Below are 27,941 nucleotides of genomic sequence, written 5' to 3'. Positions count from 1 at the left end.
AAACAAAAAGATAATCCGAAGAAAAAAAAAATGTGACTGCACAACAGCCCAATAGGAGGCGACATGCACGTAGAATGCGAATCACTAAAAAGTAAAGAAGAAGACGGTTATCTTGTATTGTGACGTCATAAATGCTGCAGAGTTCTCACCCTGCTATAATTTATTTCAGTTAAGGTAAGTGTTTTGTAAGGTAAAGAAACATTTAGTCTTCGTGCATATGAGTGCATTTTATTTCTGAGCTGACTGAGATTGATCAAATGTAATGTAAACTTGTTTCGCTATTGAACACAATGCTGTGGGGGTTTGATCCAGTGACAATGCCCTGTATTTTCCACTATTTATTTGGCTAAAATGGCGTTTCGCTGTGATTATAATCCCGTAGAGAGTCACTGATATCTTTAATGGAAAAACTAAATGTTGTCCACTGATTATAAATGTGCATAAACACGACATTGAGCAGATATTTATTCCTTCAGCTGCTCCTACTCGTCTCATGCACTAAAAAAACAACAACCTGAATTCAGTGCTAACATGCAGTAATTAAATAAAACTGTGAACACATTTTTTTTTTTTTTTTTTTATTATTTATGCTGATAATTCATTGTATAATAATATGTTAATGTACACTATTTAATGCGTAATTACATCACTACACCTCGTGTTATATTATTCTGGGCTGTCATTAAAAATTACAGTCATGTTAAGCATTTTATTTGAACTACACTCATAGTAAAGTATTGGATGTAAAGACACAGGACAGTGTATTCATGTAACTGTTGATTTACTCGTCACACAAATAAATTCTCTGAAAGCAAGGAAATATGCAATAATTAAATCAGATAAAAGTTACCCTGCTAACACACGATGTACCATTTTTGTAATTTATTCGTTTTACAGGCAACGTAACTGCAACGTCACATGCCCGTAATTTTGTTACCATTATATGACCAATTCACAACGTCGTCTTTACGTCCTCCTAATGTTGCAAGCATAACCAGAATGGTCCAGTTACATAATGTATTCGTAATATTTGGGTAATCCTGTGACTGGTTGGCAACGTAATGCCTCCTACACACTACACGATTTTCAAATACGTCAGACTGTGGTACTGTTCACATTACACAACTGTCTGTCTTGTCATGGAAGTCGTAAGGTTTTCAAATTACACGAGGAATCGGTGACAGGGGTGAACACATTACAAAACATTTCACTATTGACGAATCCCTGACAACTCTGCCTGGACTCCAAATTACTTTTCACAACAGAGTACATGTGGGAAGTGATATGAGATACAAAAACAAATGCATGATCACATGTTATGCATTTCAGAAGATGATGTGTATGTTTTTAATTGCCTAATGGCATCATATATTTGATTGGTTACAATATGAAAAAGTACCTCGTACTGAAAAATCTACCTATTTGCTTATCTGACTGTCCAAGAGAATTGGCAATTTCTCTCCATCTCTTCTCTTTCTCCACCCGGTTGTGGTACAGTTCAGAGGAAACATCAAATAGGCACTAGTGCTCCTGCCAATGTTCCACTAATTTGTCCTCCATTTCTTCAGTCCAATGAGACTTTTTTGATACCACAGCCATGCTAGTTGATGTTCTGTTGCAGGTACATCAGGACTCCTCCCACTGAAAGATCCCGTGCACCGTTTCTTGCTCTCTCTCATTGGCTGTAGGTCAACGCTGCAGTTGTATTCAGTCAAAACCCATTTCACATTGCGCAATTTGGAATCGCAGACAGGTCCAGATATTTAACATGCTAGATATCTCGCTGACATCGGCGACACGTCGGCACTTCTCTCAGATCGCGTCTTTGATAATTCATACATTGCGTTCATCACTCATGGGAGCGAGCTCTGATTTGCCTATGATTTCGGCTTTTGTCGGCGATCTCCACAAAACTGTCGGCGAGTGAAAATCGGGCCTAAAATCGTGTTGTGTACACTCGGCATAACTGCAACGACACAGGCCCGTAATTAATTACCACTTCAACTTCCAATTCCACTTTTTTATATTCCTATGTGATTAAAAAAAAAACAGTCCGAGTCCAGTCGCAACACAGGAAAATTGCATTTCTATTTATTTGGATGATTGAGTGGACATGAAATCTTACAAAATGTGTCATTATAAAATATAAGGTTTACATACCAATTAGTATTTCATATATTGTTTGCTTTTGCGAAGAAAATAATAGTTTTCACTTTTTACTTTTTACTTAACATTTGAGAAAATAGGGGGCTTGGGTTGCTCAGCGAGTATTGACGCTGACTACAACCCTGGAGTCGCGAGTTTGAATCCAGTGCATGCTGAGTGACTCCAGCCAGGTCTCCTAACAAACCAAATTGGCCCGGTTTGCTATGGAGGGTAGAGTCACATGGGGTAACCTCCTCATGGTCGCGATTAGTGGTTCTCGCTCTCAATGGGGCGCGTGGTAAGTTGTGCGTGGATCGTGGAGAATAGCATGAGCCTCCACATGCTGTGAGTCTCCGCGGTGTCGTGCACAACGAGCCACTTGATAAAATGCGCGAATTGACTGTCTCAGAAGCGGAGGCAACAGAGACTTGTCCTCTACCACCCGGATTGAGGTGAGTAACCGCACCACCATGAGGACCTACTAAGTAGTGGGAATTGGGCGTTCCAAATTGGGCTAAAAAGGGAATAAATAAAAAATAAAAACTTTGCAGTGTTTTATGATGAGCAGAATTTGCTATTTAAAATGTTTAAAACATCTCCACTCTCCAGTCACAGCACACTTTACTTTGCAAAAAGATGAAATATTTGCTTTTGCAAAGTAAAAATATATTTAACATGATATGCATAAACAGTTATATTTTAATATAGTGATGGAATGGGAAATACACAATACATACAGTAATATAACAGCATGTGCCTCCTCCTGAACTCTTGCTGAACTAAGAGCGCGCACAACGGAAATGCGTCTGACGGGACTGTTTGTTTTTATTTCACAAAACAATATAAAAATGTCTTAAGTTATGAACATAACACTAGAATATTTCCATATTTACATAAAGCTTGACGGAATCACATCTGGCAGCAGATAAACAGGACAACATGTATTTCTGAGACACTTTTTTACTTCTGCCTCGTCTGACAGGAGAGTTTTTCTGAGGTAAAAAACACTTATTACTTCACAAACAGACTTTTATTAAAAATGTACTGAAATATTTTGTGTGTAAAGGTTCCTTGAGATTTGGAAAGACGCTAAATACATAAAACCTGTTTTTACAATTATATAGTACTGATAGCAGTGGAGTTACCAAACTGCAGAAGACAGCAGCTGCACATCTGGGTCAAAGTTCAGCAGCCACATCAGATTGGTTAAGTAACATTATTTCCTTCTAGTTGAAATTCTGTTCATATTTTTGCATCTGTAATTATTTTCCGCTAACATTATGCCAAATGTTTTTAACGGAAGTATATTATACAGGTTACGTTTTTATGTATGTAAATGTTTGATGCTATTTGTTAAAATAAATGTATACACAATATAATATAAATGTGAATCCATATATTTATCTATCTATCATCTATCCATCCGTCCGTCTGTCCATCTATCTGTCTGTCCATCTATTCGTCTGTCCACCCGCCCGTCTATCTGTCCATCTATCTGTCCGTCTGTCTGTCCATCTATTCATCCATTCACTCGTCTGTCAGTCTGTCCGTCTATCAGTCTATCCACCTATCAGTCTGTCTGTCTGTCGTCTATCAGTCTATCATCTATGTCTATCATCTATCCATCCGTCCACCTGTCCGTCTGTCTGTCTGTCTGTCCATCTATTCGTCTGTCCACTCCTCCGTCTATCTATCCATCTATCTGTCTATCCATCTATCAGTCTGTCTGTCATCTATCTATCAGTCTATCTGTCTGTCTATATATCTATCTGTCTGTCTGTCTGTCTGTCTATCTATCATCTAACTATCTATCTATCAGTCTATCATCTATCTATCCATCTATCAGTCTATCGTCTATCTATCTATCTATCAGTCTATCATCTATCTATCTATCAGTCTATCATCTATCTATCCATCTATCTCTATCAGTCTATCATCTATCTATCCATCTATCTCTATCAGTCTATCATCTATCTATCTATCAGTCTATCATCTATCTATCCATCTATCTCTATCAGTCTATCATCTATCTATCCATCTATCTCTATCAGTCTATCATCTATCTATCCATCTATCTATCAGTCTTATCATCTATCTATCCATCTATCAGTCTATCATCTATCTATCATCTATCTATCAGTCTATCATCTATCTATCTATCTATCTGTCTATCATCTATCTATCTATCTATCAGTCTATCATCTATCTATTGATCTATCAGTCTATCATCTATCTATCTATCAGTCTATCATCTATCCATCTATCTATCAGTCTATCATCTATCTATCCATCTATCTCTATCAGTCTATCATCTATCTATCCATCTATCTCTCTATCAGTCTATCATCTATCTATCAGTCTATCTGTCTATCAGTCTATCTATATATCAGTCTATCATCTAACTATCTATCTATCTATCATTCTATCATCTATCTATCTATCTATCTATCTATCTATATATATATATATATATATATATATATATATATATATATATATATATATATAATCATTGAGGCCGGGCCGTGATGCTGCACACCCGGCCCCTGATCAGCCTGATTAGGGTCCAGGTGTGCAGCATCACGGCCCCGCCACAGTCTTCTATCTGTCCATATATCAGTCTGTCTGTCTGTCATCCATCCATCCATTAATTTTTCATTGTTAATTTTAATTTTTTTGCTATAATTTAATATAATTATTATTGAAAAAAATATGTAGATCTGAAGATTATATTGTAATGAAGCCATTTACCATTTTTATATATCCTTAAAATGGCTTTAAATTAAATCAACAAATGTAATTCAAGGCATTAGGTGTTGAGCTGTTCTAAGTAGAGTTTAATATGAGCACAAAAGTCATTTAGGCTTGTAATTTCATTGCAATTGGCCATGTCTTCATTTCTTTTATTGTTGCATTTTTTTCCTCTGTTCTCTGTCAAAATAAATGAAGTCCATTAACTTTGAGTCTGCTTTCGTTATTCACACGCACAGCTGTTTAAAAAGCCTTTAAATTAATGTTGGGCAAATGAGGATATAAATTAGGTTAGACTACTGTATGTCTGCCCATAGAATGATCATTAAAAGCAAAAATTACCATCTGGTTACCAACAAACCACTACTGATCCATGACGTTGCCACAACATCGTCATGACGGACTGGCACAGTTCCAAAGTTACGTTGTGGCTGCGAATCCAGGAATTTCACTTTTCCAGTTGTCACAATGTAATCAGATATATTGCCACGTCGAAAGTTTGGTCATCATATTACGTTGCAGTTATGTAATGGTCACGTAACTTTATTAGCTGGGTAATAGTTTAAACCTGTTTTTGTAATGCTCTGAGACCTCGTATTATATATACTGGCGACCAAAAGTTTGGATTAATGTACAGATTTTGCTGTTTCAGAAGGAAATTGGTACTTTAATTCACCAAAGTGGCATTCAACTGATCACAAAGTATAGTCAGGACATTACTGATGTAAAAAACAGCACCATCGCTATTTGAAAAAAATCATTTTTGATCAAATCTAGACAGGCTCCATTTCCAGCAGCCATCACTCCAACATCTTATCCTTGAGTAATCATGCTAAATTGCTACTAGGAAAATCACTTGCCATTGTATCAAACACAGTTGAAAGCTATTTGGTTTGTTAAATGAAGCTTAACATTGTCTTTGTGTTTGTTTTTGAGTTGTCACAGTATGCAATAGACTGGCATGTCTTAAGGTCAATATTAGGTCAAAAATGACAAAAAAAGAAACAGCTTTCTCTAGAAACTCGTCAGTCAATCATTATTTTGAGGAATGAAGGCTATACAATGCTTGAAATTGCCAAAAAACTACTGGACTACTGGCTCCAACAAGGACAGAAAGAGATGTGGAAGGCCAGATGTACAACTAAACAAGAGGATAAGTACATCAGAGTCTCTAGTTTGAGAAATAGACACCTCACATGTCCTTAGCTGACAGCTTCATTGAATTCTACCCGCTCAACACCAGTTTCATGTACAACAGTAAAGAGAAGACTCAGGGGTGCAGGTCTTATGAGAAGAATTGAAAAGAAAAAGACACTTTTGAAACAGAAAAACAAAAAGAAAATGTTAGAGTGGGCAAAGAAACACAGACATTGGACAACAGATAATTGGAAAAGAGTGTTATGGATCTTAACCCCATTGAGCTTTTGTGGGATCAGCTAGACTGTAAGGTGCGTGAGAAGTGCCCGACAAGACAGCCACATCTATGGCAAGTGCTACAGGAAGCGTGGGATGAAATGTCACCTGCGTATCTGGACAAACTGACAGCTAGAATAACAAGGATCTGCAAAGCTGTCATTGGTGCACATGGAGGATTTTTTAAAGGGAACTCTTTGAAGTAGTTTAAGAAGTTCTGAACATTTTTTTTTCAAATTGTAGTAGTAATTTTTCACGTTATTAATGTCCTGACTATAATGTATATGACTGACACACTGTGATCAATTGAATAAAAGTACCAATTTCTTTCCATAAGAGCAAAGTCTGTACATTATTCCACAATTTTGGCTGCCAGTGTACTTCACCTGTTTTATTTTTTTCCTCAAGTGTACAGTATTTTGGATGTATTCACACTGTACCTTGAAAAAAAACAGTTGGGTTCGGTAGTTCGTTTGAATCACGCTACTATCAAACATCACATATATAAAAATGAAGACACACAGAGGTAGATTTATGCAACAGATTCTGTATTCCTAAAAATGCATCAAGAACATGTGAAGAACATAATGAAACAGTTATGCCAATCAACCAGATTAAATTTGTACAGGGGTACAAATTCTATATTTTAAAGCTTATTCTGCATATTAAAAAAATAAAATAAAAATAAAGGCATAGTTAATCCAAAAATTATCTCATCATTTACTCACCCTCTTGAAATCCCAGATGTGTATGACTTTCTTTTTTCAGCAGAACACATTTGAAGAAAAGTAGAAAATATCTTAGTATCTCAGCTCAGTAGGTCCTTAAAATGCAAGTGGATGGTGATCAGACTTTTGAAGCTCCAAAATCACAGACAGTCAGCATAAATGTCATCCATAGGACTCCAGCGGTAAAATTAATGTCTTCTAAAGCGACACAATCACTTTTGGTGTGAAAAAGATCTTAACTATAATCCAATGCTTCCAATAAGCTTCACGAGAGCGCTGAGTTCACACGGACCACGTGTGACACATTGGCATGTTACAGACGTAATCTTGTGTTCTTCTCTCAGTTGAGACATCCAGGATGAACACACAAATGCACCATTGTGAGTAAAGAAACCGATAAATACAGGTCTAAACCAAAACCAATGAAGCTTCTGTACAGAGGTCCTCCTACTGAAAGTACTTTGAACAGTACTTAAATATTGATCTTTTTCACACCAAAAGTGATCGTATCGCTTTAGAAGACATTAATTTAAATGCTGGTGTCGTATGGATGACGTTTACGCTGACTGTCTGTGATTTTTGGAGCTTCAAAAGTTGGTCCTTGCATTTTAAGGACCTACTGAGCTGAGATATTTTTTCTTCAAATGTGTTCTGGTGAAGAAAGAAAGTCATACACACCTGAGATATCATGAGGGTGAGTAAATGGTGAGAGAATTTTCATTTTTGGGTGAACTATCCCTTTAATTAAAATGTATTTTTAAAAATGAGCCAAGAAATGCTTACTGTCACTAAACACACACACCCTCTATATAATGCCATGGCAAATGACTTCCTAAAGCAGCATCCATTACCAACTTTTCCCTTTTAAAGCTTCTATTTTAATACCTTTTCAGTTCCTTACATAAAATAATATAATATAGCTTTGGATATTTACTTCTGACTTGAGTGCCGTACACCATTTTGTTGTTCTTAGTGTAGTGTATTAAAGGAATAGTTCACCCAAAAAGAAAATGTGCTGACAATTTACTCACCCTCAGGCCATCCAAGATGTATCTGGGTTTCTTTCTTCATCAAAACAGAATATAAGACTTTTAGGATTTCATTTCAGGCCGCCTCCTCTAAACAATGCAAGTGAATGTACTCCATTTTTTGACAGTCCAAAATGCATATGAACAAGTTTCTCTTGTAAACAGTGACGCGCTTCCTGACTCCTCCACGTGACGCGTGACCTTACCAACGAGCTTACATCATCCCTCTCATGAGCGCGCGTCACAGAGATGTATGGAAGCGAACATTTGTAGTTAAAAAAGTATATAAGTATTGTTTTGTTTCTCAAAATAATCAATCGTTTGGGTTCAGAAGAACTTTATTTGTCGACTGGAGTCGTGTGGATTATTTTGATGCACCCTAAATATGCATTTTGGACCGTCAAAAAATGGAGGACATTCACTTGCATTGTTTAGAGGAGGAGGCCTGAAATTAAATCCTAAAAATCTTAAATTCTGTTTTGATGAAGAAAGAAACTCAGATACATCTTGGATGGCCCGAGGGTTAGTAAATGATCAGCAAATTTTCATTTTTGGGTGAACTATTCCTTTAAATAAATAGCAGAGTTTATAATGTGTGTTCAGTTCAATACTTGGCCATCATTGAAGCTCAACATATATGAAATCACCTATGCGAGCGAACACCATTATTCATTGAAATGTGAAAACCATCAGAGGACAAAGCATCTAGATATTAATGCATGAAGTGTGGGTATTGTTATATTACTTTACTGTTGCAGATTTGTATTTTTAATTGTATTTTTATGCAAGTTGATAAATATAGAATCTGTTTGTTACATTAAAGCTGCATTAATATGATTGGCTGTGTTGATTGGATTAGATGTGTGATGGGAGGAGAAAAGAATAGAGTTAGTGTTGTAGCGATTGAAGAGCATCTGACCGCTGTCTTTATATAAAAGAGAAACTGAATGCATTACCTTTTAAAAATCATGAAATGAATCATGTGTTAATAAAGTATACTCAATACTTAAGTATTTTAATTTATATAAGGCCCTAATAATTGTAAGTTTTAATTTCTCTTTTATAGGTTTAACAAAGAAAAACCAACACCAACTACCCCCTGGAATCTGCTTAAGGACCCCTGAAAAGATGGAGTCTGTTAAAGAGGAGAGTGAAGATGTCTGTATTTCAGAACTATTTAGACTGAAAAATCAAGATACTGACGAACAAAGAGGTTTGTGTCCATTCTTGATTTTTATTAAACCACTGCTGAGGAACATTAAAGTAACAAAGCTTCAGTCTGTTTGCCAGATTTGGTGGCTGTAGGTATAAAACCATTGGAGCTGTAAAATTAAAACTTTTAATTTTAAAATTTTAAAATTAGAGCTTCTTCTCACACTGATGAACTGATAAGCCATTGACCTACCAAATTTGCAAAATACATTTAGCTCTATGGATTGAAGCATCACCTTTAACATTTACCCTGACCTGCGTTGTGCTTATGTCAAGCATTATAGTGTGGCTCTACAACAATTTAAACTTTGACCCTGTTGCCACTGACCTTTCGTAGCATCAGTCAATGATAACTGGACAATTCAGATCACGTATCATTACATGGACAATGTCAGTGCCATATCAAAAGACTTTCTCTGCCGTACTTTTCATGTGGAGATCAAAGTGGTGCTTGACGCTTATGTTAACTGGTTTGTTAACCCGTAAAAGACACACCTCAGCCCAATTGAGACTCATAGATATGCCTCTAATCATTTTTCAAAGATTCAGGATTCAACTAGCTTTATTGGCATTTAAAAAATAAGCTTTAAATTGCCTATGTTTCAGTAAACCTATTTGCACATTTATACCAGAGCTGTCGGAATTTACGACTTAACGCGAGTGATTCATTTAAAATGTTTAATGCGCTATTTTATTTTTTTAATGCAATTAATGTGTTTAGCAATTTTGACATTAGATACTGATATTTTATTCAGCTCCGTGTGAGTTCTAAACATGGATTGAAATAGGGCAGAACCTTTGCGATAAATAAATAGGCTTAATAACTATAGCCTGTTATCGCAAAAACTGTCAAAGTAAGAATAGTCAGAAAACAAGCAAGTCCCTCAGGTAAAGTAGCATATCACAGCTTATGCGCATCCCTAACGCAGAGCTTGGACTCTCAGTGTCAGACAGAATCAGCAAATGACTCCAGAAAACTACTATCCTATTAATATCTCCTTAACACCTCACATATAAACCTGTGGAGTATTCGTAATAATGGGAACATTGCTCACAGCAGAGGATTTGACAACTCAGGCAGTGATTGTCTTAATTTATTTTGATTTTACACGCTGTAAAAATTAATACCTACATTGGCTAAGAAGTATTTAGCAGTTTTCTTATTTTATTCTATGATTTCTTAACTTCTGGGTTTATTAGATTTTAATTTATTTTACATTTACACTATGTTTGCAACTTCTTGTGTGGTGCAATTTTTTTGTGCATTTCTCTTTCACACGTATATATAATGAAAAGAACTTTGATTTCTCTAAACAGGTTGCCTTGCATTCTAATAAAGAACACGTGATTTGATTCATGTTGGAGTTACTCTTTAGTTGAGTACATTTAAAAGTTGAAAAAAGCAGGCTCTGGTTGTCTAAGGATAGGTATCCCGAGGTATCCGAGACAGAGAAAAAAAAAAATTAATAATGTTAGTGTAGATGCCATTCACTTCATTTTAAGGCAGAGTTCTAAAATATGAGAAGAGTCTTTGATTTCAATAGACCTGACTAATGCAGCATAATAGAGTTGAGGTATAAATTAGGGGTATGCTTGGCTAGAGAGATGAGTTTAGTCTAGACTTGAACCGAGAGAGTGTGTCTGAGTCCCGAACAATGCTAGGAAAGCTATTCCAGAATTTGGGAGCCAAATAAGAAAAGGATCTATCTCCTTTTGTGGAGGTATATCCTTATTTACAGGTACTAGGTCTGCACAATTAATAGAAATAACATCGAAATGATTAAACAGCAAAGAGCTGTGATTTAGTTAAATTAAGTAAATAGTCTGCTCGTGCTGCTCGCTTCTATGTTTATGACTGTTGCTCTGTCCTTTCTGCATTGTGTTAATGCATTATTACAGTGTTTTCAGGGAGACTCTGTGGTCCACAACTCTGTCTCGTGCTCAGAGTAACAGATGTGCTCTGAGTTTGTATCTGTTTGTTTACATGAGCTGAGTGCGTCATTTATAAAGCTCTCCAGATTCACTTAAATTTTACCTTTGCATAATTCCAAAAATGCTTGGCCGCTACAATTTAATATACAAATAATACACCCCATGGCACTGGGTTTTTGTGCACAGAGGAGGAGGAGATGTTGAAATGAAAAGCACATTATACAGCTGTTGTGAAGTCACCTTCACAGAAATTCTTCACGCAGACGTCACCAAAATAAACTCAAAGCCCATGCAAGTTAAGATTTTATTACAGAAATATATTACTATTTAATAATAATAATAATAATAATAATCAACAATGTTATATTATAATAATAACAATAATATGATATTCAAGTAGACTGGGTTCCAAAAAATAATGATGATGAATAATGGGCTGAGACCCTATCACAAAGTGGACAAAAACAGGTACAAAGTGGACAGGTACAATTTGAATGTGAAGAACAATTGTTTTACTTAAAGTATTTATTTGTTGTTTATTTGTGGCTGAAGTGAAAAAGGTCTGGGTTTGGATCTTTTTAAGAGGACTCAGTGTAAACCCTCAAAGAGCAGCCCAAGTCTTTTTATTTTGGTCTCAAAAAAATCACATACTAGTCTTTTGTTTATCATATCTCATTTCAAATCGGAATCGCAATATTTTTCAAAATAATCGCAATGACTTTTTGTCCAAATTATGCAGCCCTATCAGGTACTATTAACAGGCCAGAATTTTACGGCCTTAGTGAATGTAATGGATTATATAGAAGCTTGCTAAAGCAATGAGGAGCTAGTCCATTCAAAGCTTGTAAGTAGTAGAATTTTTTAACTGATATGAAACCTAACAGGCAGCTAGTGTTTTCACGATACCACAATTTCAGTAGTCAAGGATCTTGATAACAATTTCGATACCACAGCAAACGTGCTAATATGGCAATGTACTATTTAACAACTTCTTTAAAGTTCAGTTGCAATGTAAATAATAAATGAAAAGATATGCATGTTTCTCAATTAATCATGCTTAAGTGTTTTTAAGCATGGCCCAGCTGAAATCTTTTTTCCCCCCAAATCCTTTTTTCCTTTTTTTAATTTTTTTTTATTATTTTTCAAGAATTCCATGTTTTAAACTTTAATTTCATCATCAAAATGGTGTCTGATCAAATTAATTCTTAACTTCTAAAAGCTTTTAACAAGTAAAAAATAGGACAATTACTTTTCAACATACCATTGCATTTTTAACAAACTTTTATTCCATACAAATGCACTCTTGCTTGGGATATATTGCTTAGTTTTTATTATTATTATTACCCATTAATCATTATTAAGCAATATCACACGAGCAAGAGTCCCGTAGGTATTCTCAGCAGTGCTGATTTAGGGCCATATAGCATGATTGCGAGTGTGATATTGCTTATATACAGCAGTTCAATGAACAAGTAAATTTTAAACAATGAGGAAAAACTGAGTACGTCACAAAAAAATGCATTGTGCATGGAACTACTTTCTTAGCCAACGGATCAGAATCTGCAGTTCAAACGAAATGATGCGTCCAAGCCTCTCAAAAATGTCACTTTTGAACTAGTATCATGGCTTGGGCTGTTTCTAACAAGTTATTTGAGAAAACAGGATGTATATGTGTGTTATTGGAGAAACAAGGATGTGTGTGTGTGTGTGTGTGAGAGAGAGAGAGAGAGAGAGAGATGGAGCGTGTGCGATCACCTGTCTCTGTTGCCACTCCCAAGCAGAGATGCTATAGTGTGTTTGTCAGCTTTCTGAAGATAATGGAATTTTTATCAAATATATCCTATTTTGTCTGTGGAAAAATCGCCATCCAAGTGGGTGTATTCCTCCTATTTCGCAGTAGCTGGTGCGCAAGAGCCATTCATTATAGAAACCGCAACGTCATCCACCATTTTGAACATTATGTCCTGTCCAATGTGAAAACTCCGGTAAGAGGTAAGGGCTTTGAGTTTGTGTAATTAATCAGTCTGTGGTGTCTCAGCTGTGATGACCCTTAATGCTGAAGTTGTTACTGAAAGCTGTTTAAAGCTATTTCCCATCTTTATTAGTGTAGTAGTAATCCGAGAAATCACGGAGTGCCGATGAATGAAAATACTCAGCTGACTCATTTACACAAAAAGAATTGTCTTTTGCTGCTACCTGCTGGCTAAAATCTGCGATGTCTCAAAAATAAATGTAAAGAGACACATCTAGCTTTTTACACATCTGCACTGTTCTTACACTTTAGTTTAGAACAACACGAACACAAGCGGATTGATGCAGACAGTGAAGCGTCCGAGTGCTGATTTTCTGAGACATCAGTACTCATGGAACGTCTCTCATCCAGTCAGATTCAAGGACCGGAACTAACTGTTGTATAATATTATTATTATTATTAATATTACTACAGTGAACATGACATTTTTACTATACATTTGTATTTCTGTTGCAATCTCTTCAATTTTGAATCATGCTTTTATTTTGATGTGAGCTTTTAGTTTGACGTGTGGTTTTGATGGAAGCTTCACTTCTTCTGTTGGATAAACTGTTCACAACATGGCCCAGTGTGATCGTTAAAGCGCAAATGCTGATTTAATTATATAAATATATAGACTACATGTAATAACACACTTCACAGTGGATTAGTGCTCTGCCATCTCATCCGATGCAAAAGATTCACAATGTCTGTGGAGTTTCTAGTGTATGAGCGGTATGTTTCATACATTTATTTAAAGCACACAGCTCGAATGCAGATTAAGATTGCAGCCTTTCACGGTTTAATAATCACACTAGAACATATCACAATTTTAAGATGATTAATTGTGCATTTCATTTTAAAAAGAGTAACCGAGCACAAACTCAAACAAGCGTGTGAGCATTTGAAAGCAGTCGTGTGTCAGTCAGACAGTGTGCGGGTATTGGACTGAGTCGGTGCTCGGTATTAGTGGTACTGCAGAAACACTGGTATCTTTACATATTTTTTTTATTTTAGTACCGACTTGGTACCGAAGTACAGGTACTTTTGACAGTATGATTTTGGTTCTAGTAAGCACTCTAAATGTTGCATTTTGAACCAGCTGAAGCTTACTTATTGAGACGGGGGGTTGGACGGAGAGGTCGGAAGGTGGGCGCACATTTTTTTCAAGGTTGAATTTTTGATTGACTTCAAATAGGCTTCAGTACTGAAGTATGAGCAAATATACATGAGCCTAATGTGAACTGTAAACGTAATTAGAACATGTAACATCAATATGGTTCATCTCCTTCAGAAAATATGAATAAAGGTCGTTCACAATTGCCTTCTGTCTCCATGACGTTAACCTCTGCATAAATGAGCAAAAAAAATGCATTCCCTTTCCCTCTGCTTTTTCTTTTTTTTTGTGTAGGCACAGGCAGAGCTTAGCCTGCAGTAATCAGGCCTGGGTGTGTCTAGTCCAGCTGAACCCCATTATGAATGCAGTTTCATAGATTTTGGGATTTAGTAACTAATGGGGGCAAATACTTTTTCACACAGGCCCAGTTGGTATTGGGTAACTTTTTTGCTTCGATAAATGACATTATCATTTAAAAACTGGATTTTGTGTTTACTCAGATTGCTTTTGTTTTATGTTAGATTTTGTTTGAATTTAGTATGAGATATATGCAAAAACAGAAGAAAGATCTATCTATCTATCTTGTCTATCTATAAAAAAACAGATAAAGGTTAGGCATAGACAGGTATTATACCTCCACAAATATGTGCATATGGGGGGTGGGAGGGTGTCACATATGATTGGAAAGACTGGGGGGGGTCAATCATCATAATCGCTTTATCGCTTGATCTTACCATTACATCACTTTTTCTACACTGTTTACAGAGTTTGCACAAGGTCCTTGAAGTGCTTAAAGTGCTTGAATTTAGCTTTTAGAAATGTAAGTACTATAATACCTGGAAAATCACCTTGTTTTGATGAAAAGTGCTTGAGAATAAAACTGATCGTTTCTTCCATTTAATGTGTGTTTATTGAAGATGAGGCGACTACACTTTCATTGAATAATGTGTCTTCTAGCATCCTTTCTGTTCTTTACAGTCAGATAAAAAAGTTAAAAGAAATATTCATTTTAATCTCACACAGCAGGGATGCACTAAAGAAACCTCTCATTGACTTTTGCTGAACCAAAACACTGAAATGCACATTAAACTCTTAAAGTGACATTACCTTTTTAGTGTTTCTTATACAAATGAATGTAAATGTTTTTAATTGTAAATTGTACACATTATTTCAAACAGTGATAGCTCAAATCATTATTATATATACCATTTCATGATTTAATATTAATGAATAGAATGTAGAATTTATGTATTTTTACAAAGTTAAAATGTGATTATAATAATGACAAACAAATTATAAAAAAATAAAATATTCACTTTCACATACATATTTCAGGACAGGTTTTGTTCAGTTCTGTTGCCTGTTCTGCACCTGATCAGCCTGAATGTACCCCACTACTTTTGAAAGCTTATTTGTTTGTGATCTTTTTTTATAGAGAAAGATATGTGAGTGACTCTTATTTAAGCTTTGAGAATTTATATTGTGTATTAAAGAACTTTTATTTTGATGAGAAATTATCATGTGTATTTTGCTCAAAATTTTTTCAGAAAATAAAAAAATGTCGGTAATATTTTGTAATTTAAGTGTTATTATTTCGAATCAAGTTTATATCAAATCGTAAACCTCATATCATATATTGAACCAAATCATGAGATATATCGTCCCATCCCTATTAGCAATATTTCTAAGGTGGAAGAATGTTGTAGTAGAAATATTGGAAATGTAATTTTCAAAAAGCAGATTGCTATCAAACAAGACACATGTTTTTAACTGTAGATGACAGCATAACAGAACATCCATTGAGAGACAGATTATATTCAAACATCTTATTTCTAGAGGTTTCTGGTCCAATATTTAATACTGTACATCTGTTTTGTCAGAATTGAGTAGAATGGAATTACCAGCTAACCAGTCTTCGATGTTATTAATACAGTACACTCTGCTAACTTGGAATTGGAATCGGAACATTTCGTTGAGTCTCAACGAACTATTAAGCTAAGTATGATCAGCATCTGGGTCTACACAAAAACTTGTCCAGTTGTCTGTGAAACCTGTGCTATTCTCTGGACACCACTCCATGATGATAATCTTCCATATATTTCGTCACCACGATAAGCAGGGAGGGGGCCGTGTCTGACATCGTTTTTGCAATTTCCACAACTCAAGTGTGTGTAATATCTACGCCACCGAATGGAATTGCAAAAACATTGTTTTCAAACAGCCTTCCAAACATGCCCCTTGTCTGCTGTTGATCAAACGAACATATAGTCCTCTGGTGTCAGGCGCTCTGGCTCCTGGTACACATTCGATTATGGTGACTGGAAGAGGTAGACCGATATATCCGTTTTTCAATTAATCTGTGCAGATAGTTGCTTTTTGGAACTATCGTTATCTCAAAAAATGTATGCCAATAGTTGCCAATAGTTCTTCATTTCAAAATAAGAGTCCTCGGTGTGTTTCGGAATTGTTTATACATAAAAGTCCCACGTTATGCACCAAATCTTCATTTTTTTCTGGTTATTTGGGGGATTTTGGTTGTACAATAAACTGAATCTGGGATTTTATTCATTTAGGACTCTTTGTCTGTGCCTGTCATAGTAAGTAAAGAATAAGGCATTTTTTATGACACTGTATAAATCAATTTTAAAAACTAATGGTTATCAGCCTTTCCCACCACCTTAGTTATCGGTATCGGCAAAATCCATAATTGGTCAACATCTAGTGACTGGTGTCTCTCTTTTTATGTTCTGTAAAATGGATTTCCCTATAACCAGGCCACTTTCAACAGAATTCTCAGTGGGTGTGCACTGAATGGGGAGAACCTGTTGGAAATCCTAACAAGAACGAGAGAATGGTGTCGCTTTTGCTTGCGGCTATGCCGGCAAGACATTAACTTGACTTATACTGTACAGCAGGGATCTTCAACCATTTTCAGGCCAAGGACCCCTTGGTATGTAGAGAGACGGAGCAGGGACCACCGTTGCATATTGTCTGAAAATTGAGTGTTGCATTTTATGCCTATAAAACGTGTATTATACCATATTATTATATGAACATATTTTATGTTTACATTTCAAAGCCATTAAAATAATCATTAAATTAATTATAGCAGAGGTCTGCAACCTTTTAGACATGAAGTGCTATTTTTAATTTCCTTTTTAATCACTGTGCCACACCCCCTCCAAAAAAATGAATATATAGACAGATAGTCAGACAGACCTTGTCCTTGCAGAATAATAAAAAAATCCTTTATGTGGTTACTGAAAGGCCTATACCTGGAGTTTTCATCTCATGTTAGTGAACGATTTTATACATAAGTTTTTTTTACTGTTAGTTTCTGTAGGAGTAAAACTTTTTAATGAGGAAAAAATGACTATGCACCTTTAATTATGTTGATTTGACAGTCACCGTCAGTCTAACCTATGGCAGCTTGATAATCTTAGTGGTAACTATATATTTAGACACATATATTACATATACGTACATATTAAGTATGTGTAGGCTATTGTTCTGTAAACCAAAAGCAACTAATAATACAAGAAACTGTAGGCTGACATCCGCACACCTCGAAAAACGCAACGCACACGCATTTACATTTCCAACCCTCTACTGCAGGGCTACTTAACCTGACATGCATTATGAACGATTCGTAATAAGCATGGGCACTGGGCTAATTTAATCAAAATGTAACAATGTTTGGCGTTCTATTTAGTTCATAACTAAACAAAACGGGATGCACGAATATGAGGAAGGATTACTGCAAGAAGAAGATATGGCATGCAGGTTAGAGGGGCTTCAGAATGTGGATGGACTAAAATACATACTCCTCTCTCACCAGGGACGTGCGAGCACGAGGATAAAGTGCGAGCACGAGGCAATCGTCTGTGTTTCGTGACTGCTACCAGGTCCTTGAATAACGGATAACGTGCAAGTAAGGGCAGCCAGTGAAGTTTCTGGTTCCCCCTAGGGTAAGATGGTGCTCCCCTAGGGAGTTGGTGCCCTATGCAGCCTGCGTAATATACGTTAATGGAGCGGCGGTACTGTCTCTCGCTCACATGCGAGTGATTATTACGAGTGCCGGTGGTGGATCAAACAATAATTTGCGGACCCACTGGACCCCCTGTTGAAGGCCCTTGCTGTACAACGCTATAGGCATCAAAATTGTATGGCTTTAAGAAGGTGAGGAGATATATTTAATGAGAGGACAGAAAGCAATGGATGTTGGTGATGCTCGGAATTTAACCATTAAAACACAATTCATTTTCAGTCAGAGGATCAGACGGAATTTGCCTTTTCTGGGATAAGCCACTGAACATGAGAGTTAATCTTTAGTATAAAAAGAAATAAATACTTGATCTCTGTTGCTTTGTGCTATTTATTTGAAGTTCTTTTTTATTTCCTTTTCGTTTCACATTTATCCCTCTTGAATTGATTTTTGACTGTTTAATATTTTCGTTTTAGATCTGATGGAAGTGAAAGAGGAAAGTCAAGAACTGAATGAAGTGGAGGAGAAACATCAGTATCACAAATCTGATGATGTCATAACTGGAGAAAAATCTTTTGGTTGCTCACAGACTGAAAAGAAATTTTCACAAAAAAGAACTCAAAGAAAAATAGCCAAAAATTCTTTCATCTGCCCTCAGTGTGGAAAGAGTTTCACACATAAAGGAACCTTTAATATCCACTTAAGAATTCACACTGGAGAGAAACCTTTCACATGCCCTCAGTGTGGAAAGAGTTTCAGAGAGAAAGCAAATCTTCAGGAACACATGAGAATTCACACTGGAGAAAAGCCTTTCACATGCCTTCAGTGTGGAAAAAGTTTCAGACACAGAGCAAGTTTTAAGGCGCACATGAGAACTCACACTGGAGGGAAACATTTCACATGCCTTCAGTGTGGAAAGAGGTTTAGAAATCCAAGTGGCTTAAGTAGGCATATACATATTCACTCTGAAAATCAATTACACCACTGTTCTCATTGTGGCAAGAGTTTCACACAGTCAAGTCGTCTCAGGCTTCATCTGCGCTATCACTCTAAAGAAAAACCATTTAACTGTGATCAGTGCGGTCAAAAATTTATTTTTGCATCAGTGCTAAAAAGACACTTGAAACTTCATGAGACTAATGAGAAGCCTTACATATGCACTGTTTGTGGAAAGAGTTTTTCACAACTGGCTTATATGAAAGGGCATGAGAAAACACATTTGGGTGTAAAACCTCATGTATGCTCAGTGTGTGGTAGAGCTTTTAACAGAGCGGATTACTTGAATGTGCACCAAAGAATTCATACTGGAGAAAAACCTCACAAGTGCTCATTTTGTGAAAAGAGTTTTAGACGGCCCCAAGAGTGGAAAAAACATGAAAAAATGCATAATAGGAGGAGTCTTACCTCATACCACTGAAATAAAAAAATAAGAAATTATTTTGATTATACCAATAGATGAAATTACTGTGACGTCACACAGAAGGCTACCACAATTCCAGGTTTTTTTGAGCTGCAGCATTCTGTAGAGACAGCTTTGAGTAGCGTTATAGTGTCAGTTGATGAATTCTGAGAATACAAAAGTACTACAGCAGCATTTGATATAAAGTATGTTATTGCCCCACTGCCCAATGCTTGCAGTTTCTGCTTTGTTATCTCTAAATCAAGTTATTAACCGCAGTTATTACTGATTTGAGTTGGCAAACGTTAAACATGATTTTTTATTAATTAACCCCCTTACACTTTTCTCGGTGCATCGATTACTAATCATGCAAATTTATACTCGAAACATTCACTGAAAGGATAGTTTACCCAAAAATGGAAATTCCCATCATTTACTCACCCTGCAAGATGTGTATGTCTTCCTTTCTTCTGCAGAACACAAAGAGTTTTAGAAAAATATTTTAGCACTGTAGGTCCATACAATGCAAGTTAATGGTGGCCAGCATTTTGAAGGCCAAAAAAGGACATAAAGGAAACATAAAAGTAATCCATAAGACTCCAGTGGTATAATCCATGTCTTCAGAAGCGATGTGATAGGTGTGGATGAGAATCAGATCAATATTTAAGTCCTTTTTTACTTTATAAATCTACTTTCACTTCCACATTTTTCTTCTGTTTTTTGCTGGTTCGTATTATTCGTGCATATCGACACCTACTGGGCTGTTATGAAAAATATGATGTATTCAGTCTTTTCCCTTGCTTTATCCCTCCCTTTTTTCTTCTTCCTACTCAGTAGGTGGCGATATGCACAAACAGTATAAATTGGTAAAAAAAAAATGTAAGAAGAATTCTCTTGATGTGCATAGGAGGGCTATGTGAAAGTAGATTTAATGTAAAAAAGGACTTAAGTATTTATCTGTTTGTCACCCACACCTATTATATCGATACTGAAGACATGGATTTAACCACTGGAGTCTTACGGATTACATTTATGCTGACTTTATATAGTTTTTGGACCTTCTAAGTTCTTGTCACCATTCACTTGCATTGTGAGGACCAACAGAGCTGAAATATTCTACAACAAATCTTCATTTGAGTTCTGCAAAAGAAAGAAAGTCATACACATCTGTGATGGCATTAGTGTGAGTATATGATGAGAGAATTTTCATTCTGGGGTTAACTATAACTTTAAATGAATATGTTGTTGCTGTTTAATGACAGTAAACTGTGTTAATATTTAAATATATAACTAAGTGAGCACAAGGAGAGAGTAATTGTTCACTAATTTGTAGAGTGATCCATTTGATCACAGAACTCATCACAATAAAGACAGTTACATCTATCATATTGTTTGTTTGTCTTTCTTGTCTCTGTCACCCAGATCAGGGGGTATTAGAAGTGAAGCCAGGGAGAGCCACAGAGGATACCTTCAGATGGAGAGGAGAGTTCAGGCATATTAAGTTCAGTATTTGTTTCTTGAGTAATGACAGACCATTCATAAAACATGTGACCTACCTGTCCTGAGCAAAGTTGCCTAAATGGATGCTAGTGTGGTTTTATTGTACTCTCTTTTTAACTAAATTGATATACACTACCGGCCAAAAGTTTTGAAACACTTACTCATTCTTTATTATCGTTTTTTTTTTTTTTTTTTTCACATTTTAGAATAATAGTAAAGTCTTTAAAACTATGGAATAACATAAATGGAACTATGGGAATTATGTTGTGACTAAACAAAATCCAAAATAAATCAAAACTGTGTTATATTTTAGCATCTTCAAAGTAGTCACCCTTTGCCTAGACTTTTCAGACATGTACTCTTGACATTTTCTCAACCAACTTCTTGAGGTATCACCCTGGGATGCTTTTTAAACAGTATTGAAGGAGTTCCCATCTATGTTGGGCACTTATTGGCTGCTTTTCTTTATTATTTGGTACAAGTCATCAATTTCAAAAACTTTTTTTTATTATTACATTTTAGTTTTATAATGAAATAAATTAATATAGTACAAATATATTTTTGTCTACAAAACTAATTTCAAACATTTAAGCATATGCCTTCAGATCAAAAGATTTTTAAGATCATGTGAAATATTTCAGTCAAGTGTTTCAAAATTTTGACCAGTAGTGTATACCGATCAGCCACAACATTAAAGCCACCTGCCTAATATTATGTAGGTCCCCCTCGTGCCACCAAAACAGCACCAACCAGCATCTCAGAATAGCATTCTGAGATGATATTCTTCTCACTACAATTGTACAGAGCAGTTATCTGAGTTACTGAGTTCAAACCAGTCTGGCCATTCTCTGTTGACCTCTCTCATCAACAAGGCATTTCTGGGGCCTGGGTAGATCAGTGGTAAAAGACGTTGGCTACCACCCCTGGAGTTTGCTAGTTCGAATCCCAGTGGTGTGCTGAGTGACTCCAGCCAGGTCTCCTAAGCAACCAAATTGGCCCGGTTGCTAGGGAGGGTAGAGTCACATGGGGTAACCTCCTTATGGTCGCTATAATGTGGTTCTTTGTCGGTGGGGCGTGTGGTGAGTTGAGCGCGGATGCCGCGGTGGATGGCGTGAAGCCTCCACACGCGCTATGTCTCCGTGGCAACGTGCTCAACAAGCCACATGATAAGATGCGTGGGTTGATGGTCTCAGACGCGGAAGGCATTCCATTTGCAACTGGGATTCATCCTCCGCCACCCGGATTGAGGCGAATCACTACGTGACCACGAGGACTTAAAAGCGCACTGGGAATTGGGCATTCCAAATTGGGTGAAAAAAAAACAAAAAAAAAAAAACAAGGCATATCCATCCACAGAACTGCCACTCACTGGATATTTTTTGGCACCATTCTGAGTAAATTCTAGAGACTGCTGTGTGTGAAAATCCCAGGAGATCAGCAGTTACAGAAGTACTCAAACCAGCCCATCTGGCACCAACAATCATCCATGCGATTATCTAATCAGCCAATTGTGTGGCTGCAGTGCATAAAATCATGCAGATACAGGTCAGGAGCTTCAGTTAATGTTTACATCAACCATCAGAAATGGGAAAAAAAAAATTATCTCAGTGATTTGGACCATGGCATGATTGTTGATGCCAGATGGGCTGTTTTGAGTATTTCTGTAACTGCTGATCTCCTGGAATTTTCACACACAACAGTCTCTAGAATTTACTCTGAATGGGGCCAAAAACAAAGAACATCCAGTGAGTGGCATTTCTGTGGATGGAATGCCTTGTTGATGAGAGAGGTCAACAGAGAATTAGCCAGACTGGTTTGAACTGACAAAGTCTACGGTAACTCAGATAACCGCTCTGTACAATTGTGGTGGTCAGAATGCTATTTTGAGATGCGGGTTGGCACTGTTTTGGCAGCACGAGAGGGACCTACACAATATTAGGCAGGTGGTTACTGTACAGCCCAATAATTTTTGTATGGACTAAAAAGACCCTTAATCTATAGTCTTGCAATTTAATAATTATCATTATAGCTTTAAATGCTGCCGCTAGGACTGTCGCAGTTATTAAATAACCATCGGATCGTGGCTGTTTGATCTAACTGCGGTTATTTGAGATAACCATGATTATTGCTTCCTATTTTTACTACCTGGTGTCTGTCTGACAGGAAGTCCAGAATCTAGCTGCACAGAGAGCTGTTCAAACTCAGAGCCCAGAGTTTGATACTGAATGCTGAGCTGTAGTCCACAAACAGCAGTCTCACAAATGCATTCTTATTATCCAGGTGAGAGAGAGCAGTGTGTAGGGTGAAGGCAATGGCATCATCAGTGGGCAGTTACCACAGTAAGCAAAGTGAGGCAGGCAGCACAGAGCAGATGTAGTCTCTGATTAGCCTCTTAAAGCATTTACTGAAGATTCAAGCAAGTAATTTAAGCAAGTTATGTTTGTTTGCTTTGGAATAGGCACAATGGTGGATGTTTTGAAACATGTGGGGATCGTAGACAGTGAGAGGGAGAGGTTGAAATGTCAGTGAAAACACCCACTAATTGGTCCAAGCATGCTTTAAGGATGCGGCCCGGAATGCCGTCTGGACCTGTGGCCTTGCGTATATTCACCCATTTAAAAGATCGAGTTATGTCCACTACAGAGACTGTGAGTGTGCTAACCTCTGAAGAATCGGCCGCAGGAGCTCTCTCCATGGAGGCAGTGTTGTTGTTTGCCTCGAAAGGAGCATAGAAGGTTAAGCTTGTTCGGTAGAGAAGCAGCAGTGTTAACAGTAGAGTTTTTCTTCCCTTTAAAGTCTGTTATTGTGTTAATTCCCTGCCGCATGCTTCTCGCTCACATCAGTGGTGTTGAACTGTGCTTCCACTTTATCTTTATACTGCCATTTTGCTGCTCTGATGGTTTTAGGGAGAGCATAACTGGCTTGTTTATTTTCCTCCGCATTACTAAAATTAAAAGCAGAAGTCCACGTGAACTTCGCTGTTAATCCATGGCATTTGGTTGGGGTAAATCCTTATTTTTTTGGTCGGGACAACAAAATCTACGCACTTCCTGGTGAAACTCGTCACAGGATCTGTGTAGACCTCGATGTCATCGTCAGAGGCGGACAGGAACATCTCCTAGTCCACGTGATCAAAACAGTCCTCAGAGTTGCACAGAGTTCAATTGGTCTGACCAGCACTGGATTGTTCTTAAGGCAGGTGCTTCCTGTTTCAAATTTTTACCTGTAAGAATGGCCCGATTTGCGGAATGGTGGATGGGGGAGGGATCTGTAAGCATCCCAGAAGGGTGAGTAACAATGGTCCAGGACCCTGTCCATCTGAGAGCTGCATGTAACATGTTGAGAGTACTTTGTGTTATTGTGTTATTGTCCTTAAGTTTGCTTTGTTAAAGTCCTCAGCAACAATGAATGCGGCCTCAGGGTGCACGGTTCCCTGCATGCTTCCGCATGAACCTCTGCAGACATCCAAGTTTCTGTGAGGCAGATAATGCAGCAGTTCCTCATCTTTGTTGAAAAGATCCGTGCCCTAAGTTCGTAGAGCTTGTTGTCCAGAGACGGGCATTCCAAACAAAGGGCTCCGATGCCGAGTTTGTGAACAAAGAGTCGGTATAGAGTAACTCAAAGTCTGGTTTGCGGTGTGCTACTGAGGCACAGTAGTGCTTGTTTTTCATAGGCAATATGACAAACAACATCCAACACAAAAAACACAACAATAAAAGACAAAATTAAACAAAAAGCTGTAATGTAGAGTCGGAGCTCGCAACACGGCTGCCATAAAAGTGCCATCTTCATTTAATCTTCCTCTTCATATAAACTCTAATGGCTTTAGCATCTCAACTCTTATGACCAATGAGCTTCTTTTCACACTGAAGAACTGATAAGCCATTGACCTGCTTGGATCTGATCCAACCTTTTTCCTCAGCACATACAATACATCGCAAACACTTAATGTTATCCATAGTGGCAGTGTAACCGAATATTTCCATGGGGTTCTCCTATAGTGTTCTTTATGTAAATATTTTTTTCATTGAAGATGGCTTGAACATAAAATTGCAAGAGAAAGTATTTGAACCCTGGATGTTTGGAAAACTTGTTATAAAATTGTATCTGATCTTCAACCAAGTCACAACAAAAGAAAGTGTGCTTAAAACAATGGTACATCTTCATGTCTCCCTTTAGCACACCCCAGTTTAGGTCACCAAGCCTCTACTAACGAGCTAATGATTTGAATCAGGTTTCTTAAAGGAAACATCCAAGTTGTGCATTGATGTGTGTCCCCAGGACTAGGACTTAAAAGCACTGGATTAAACATACCAACAAAAATGGCCACCAACAGCCAATCAAAGTTCTACACCCATGAACTGAAAGAGTTAGTACACCCAAAAATTATAACTGTCTCATCATTTACTCACTCTTATGCCATCTCAGACTAGTATGACTTTCTTTTACTAAACATAAAGATATTTTGAAGGCTGTATGAGATGTTTTTGTCCATTCAATGCAAGTCAATCGGGTGCAAAAAATCTATAAGACCCAAAAAGGAAAGGCAACATAAAAGTAATCCAGTGATTTAATCCATGTCCTCTGCAGTGATATGGTCACTTTTGGTGAGAAACAGACCAAAAATATAAGTCTTTAATCACTATAAATTTGTAATCCTTCAGCACCACCACATCTTATGGACAGTGGTTTATGTTACACATACTTATATTGAACTATATTTTATGGTGTGTTTTATGTTTTTAAGCACACTGTGTTTGTCTATTTTTCTGTCTAATTTTCTTATTTGAAGAGTAATGTTATTACAATTTATGCTGAAATGTATGTATTTATTTTTGACTTTTATCTTTCTATTTTAGACCTGATGGATGTGAAAGAGGAAAGTGAAGAACTGAATGAAGTGGAGAAACATCACTCTCAGAAACCTGCTGATTTCATAACTGGAGAAAAGTCTTCTAGTTACTCAGAAACGGAAATTAATTTAACTCAAAAAAGAACAAAAGCAGAAAATTCTTCCACATGCCCTCAGTGTGGAAAGACATTTACAGACAAAGGAAACCTTAACAGGCACCTAAGAGTTCACACTGGAGAGAAGCCCTTTACATGCCATCAGTGTGGAAAGAGTTTCGGACGTAAAGTAAACCTTACGGATCACATGAGAATTCACTCTGGTGAGAAGCCTTTCACATGCACTCAGTGTGGAAAAACTTTTGCAGATAAAAAAAACATGACAATCCACATGAGAGTTCACACTGGAGAGAAGCCTTACACATGCACTCAGTGTGGAAAGAGTTTCACACAGAATGTAAACCTTACGAAACACATGAGGATACACACTGGAGAGAAGCCTTTCATATGCAGTCAGTGTGGAAGAAGTTTCAGACACCAACTTAGTCTTACAGAGCACATGAGAACTCACGTTAGAGAGTCTTTCATATGCAATCAGTGTGGAAAGAGTTTCTCAAGTCCAAGCAACTTGAAAAGGCATAGAAATATTCATTCAGAAAAGGATTTGCACCATTGTTCAGATTAGGGCTGCTAGAATCACCGTGAAAACCGCCTCACCGCTGTGGTAGAGTGGCACCATGGTGACAGAGTGCCACTGGCTATTATGCACGCGACATAAATATAACTCAACTTGTATAAAAGTCCTTGTGAAAACTTGAAAACAGTCCTTGAAACAATGTCATTTAGTGAGTAAAGCAAAGTATTAGATCCTTAGTGACTATGGTGTGGATTCTTCATCCTAGGGACGTATTCATTTCACTTTTTTTTTTCTTATATATATATATTTCTTTATTTTGTGCTATAACGCATTGTTATGGCAACAACGTATTCACAGTGTGAGGTACGCATTTAGCCAAGCTCATACCACGACTGATCGCAGACTAGGTATACTATACCAATTCATACAACACGTCCACCCACATGTCCACCCGACTGAAGTTACAATCCCGAAATTCCTTCACAAACTCACGCACGGCAGTGTTTATTCGTCATTTTTGCCAACAGCATGAAAGAAAGGGCTCGCGCCCATTTATGCACTCTATCTAGAAGTCAAGCTCTGTTGTGTATTCGCTTCATTGCAGATTTATGTTGTAATATTATATTTATGCTGTTGATATAGCTGATTAATCTCATATAGATATGATGCTTTTGAAAATAGGTGCTTATAAAAGCGCTTTAGTTTAACAGGGATCAGCGCTTGATCTCACCACATGCAGCTCACACATGAAAAAGTCTTGAAAATTTGGAAAATGCTTGATTTTCACAGGTTTTCAAGGTTTGAAATATGCTTGAATTTTGAATAAGTCCCTTGAAAATGCTTGAATTTTCCTTAGGTTGACAGTTATAAAAGATCTAAAATTATTTCGAATTTGAAATATATGTTATACAGCCGTTATGTTTGTGGAGGCTCGTGAGTGCACGTGCACCGCTCCGCATCTTGCTTTGATGTCACGTGCACACTGAAGTACTGCACGTCTCCACTGTGGTATTACACCTGCATCTCCTGCTTCCATCAGCATGCCCGGGTGCCGTTCCAATGACAGAAGGCTGGAAGAAGAAAAATTAAATATCTCTATGCGGAGAAGCGATCAACAACAAGGAAATCAAACGTCTAAGTGTGTAAAAAAGAAAAGAAAAAGACGTCAAGTCAAGTTATGTTTGCACTTATTAGCCTTAAGCCAAAGATTTCGTTTAAAACTTGAATTACTTTGG

The 27,941-nt window shown here is 37.0% G+C and overlaps 1 protein-coding gene across 6 annotated transcripts; it reads left to right on the top strand.

The window, feature by feature from the left end:
* The first annotated feature begins 84 nt into the window (after positions 1 to 84).
* Positions 85 to 27,230, top strand: LOC127440851 (gastrula zinc finger protein XlCGF49.1-like). Of its 6 annotated transcripts, none has more exons than XM_051697851.1 (5): positions 105 to 174; positions 3,045 to 3,142; positions 3,270 to 3,350; positions 9,132 to 9,278; positions 26,081 to 27,227. In XM_051697851.1, exons 4-5 carry the CDS (start codon positions 9,194 to 9,196, stop codon positions 26,752 to 26,754), a joined length of 759 nt encoding a protein of 252 aa, XP_051553811.1. In that variant the 5' UTR covers positions 105 to 174; positions 3,045 to 3,142; positions 3,270 to 3,350; positions 9,132 to 9,193; the 3' UTR covers positions 26,755 to 27,227. The 6 variants fall into 6 exon arrangements, with proteins under 6 accessions (XP_051553808.1, XP_051553810.1, XP_051553811.1 ...); XM_051697846.1 differs by lacking the exon at positions 26,081 to 27,227 and adding an exon at positions 18,799 to 21,126; XM_051697848.1 differs by lacking the exons at positions 3,045 to 3,142; positions 26,081 to 27,227 and adding an exon at positions 18,799 to 21,126 and having other exon boundaries at positions 85 to 174.
* The last annotated feature ends 711 nt before the right edge of the window (positions 27,231 to 27,941 follow it).

The sequence above is a fragment of the Myxocyprinus asiaticus genome, chromosome 5 (genome assembly GCF_019703515.2).
Source record: "Myxocyprinus asiaticus isolate MX2 ecotype Aquarium Trade chromosome 5, UBuf_Myxa_2, whole genome shotgun sequence".
In the NCBI taxonomy this organism is placed as follows: Eukaryota; Metazoa; Chordata; class Actinopteri; order Cypriniformes; family Catostomidae; genus Myxocyprinus; species Myxocyprinus asiaticus.
Note: the sequence above shows the minus strand (reverse complement) of the source record. Positions and strands in the feature narration are given on the sequence as shown.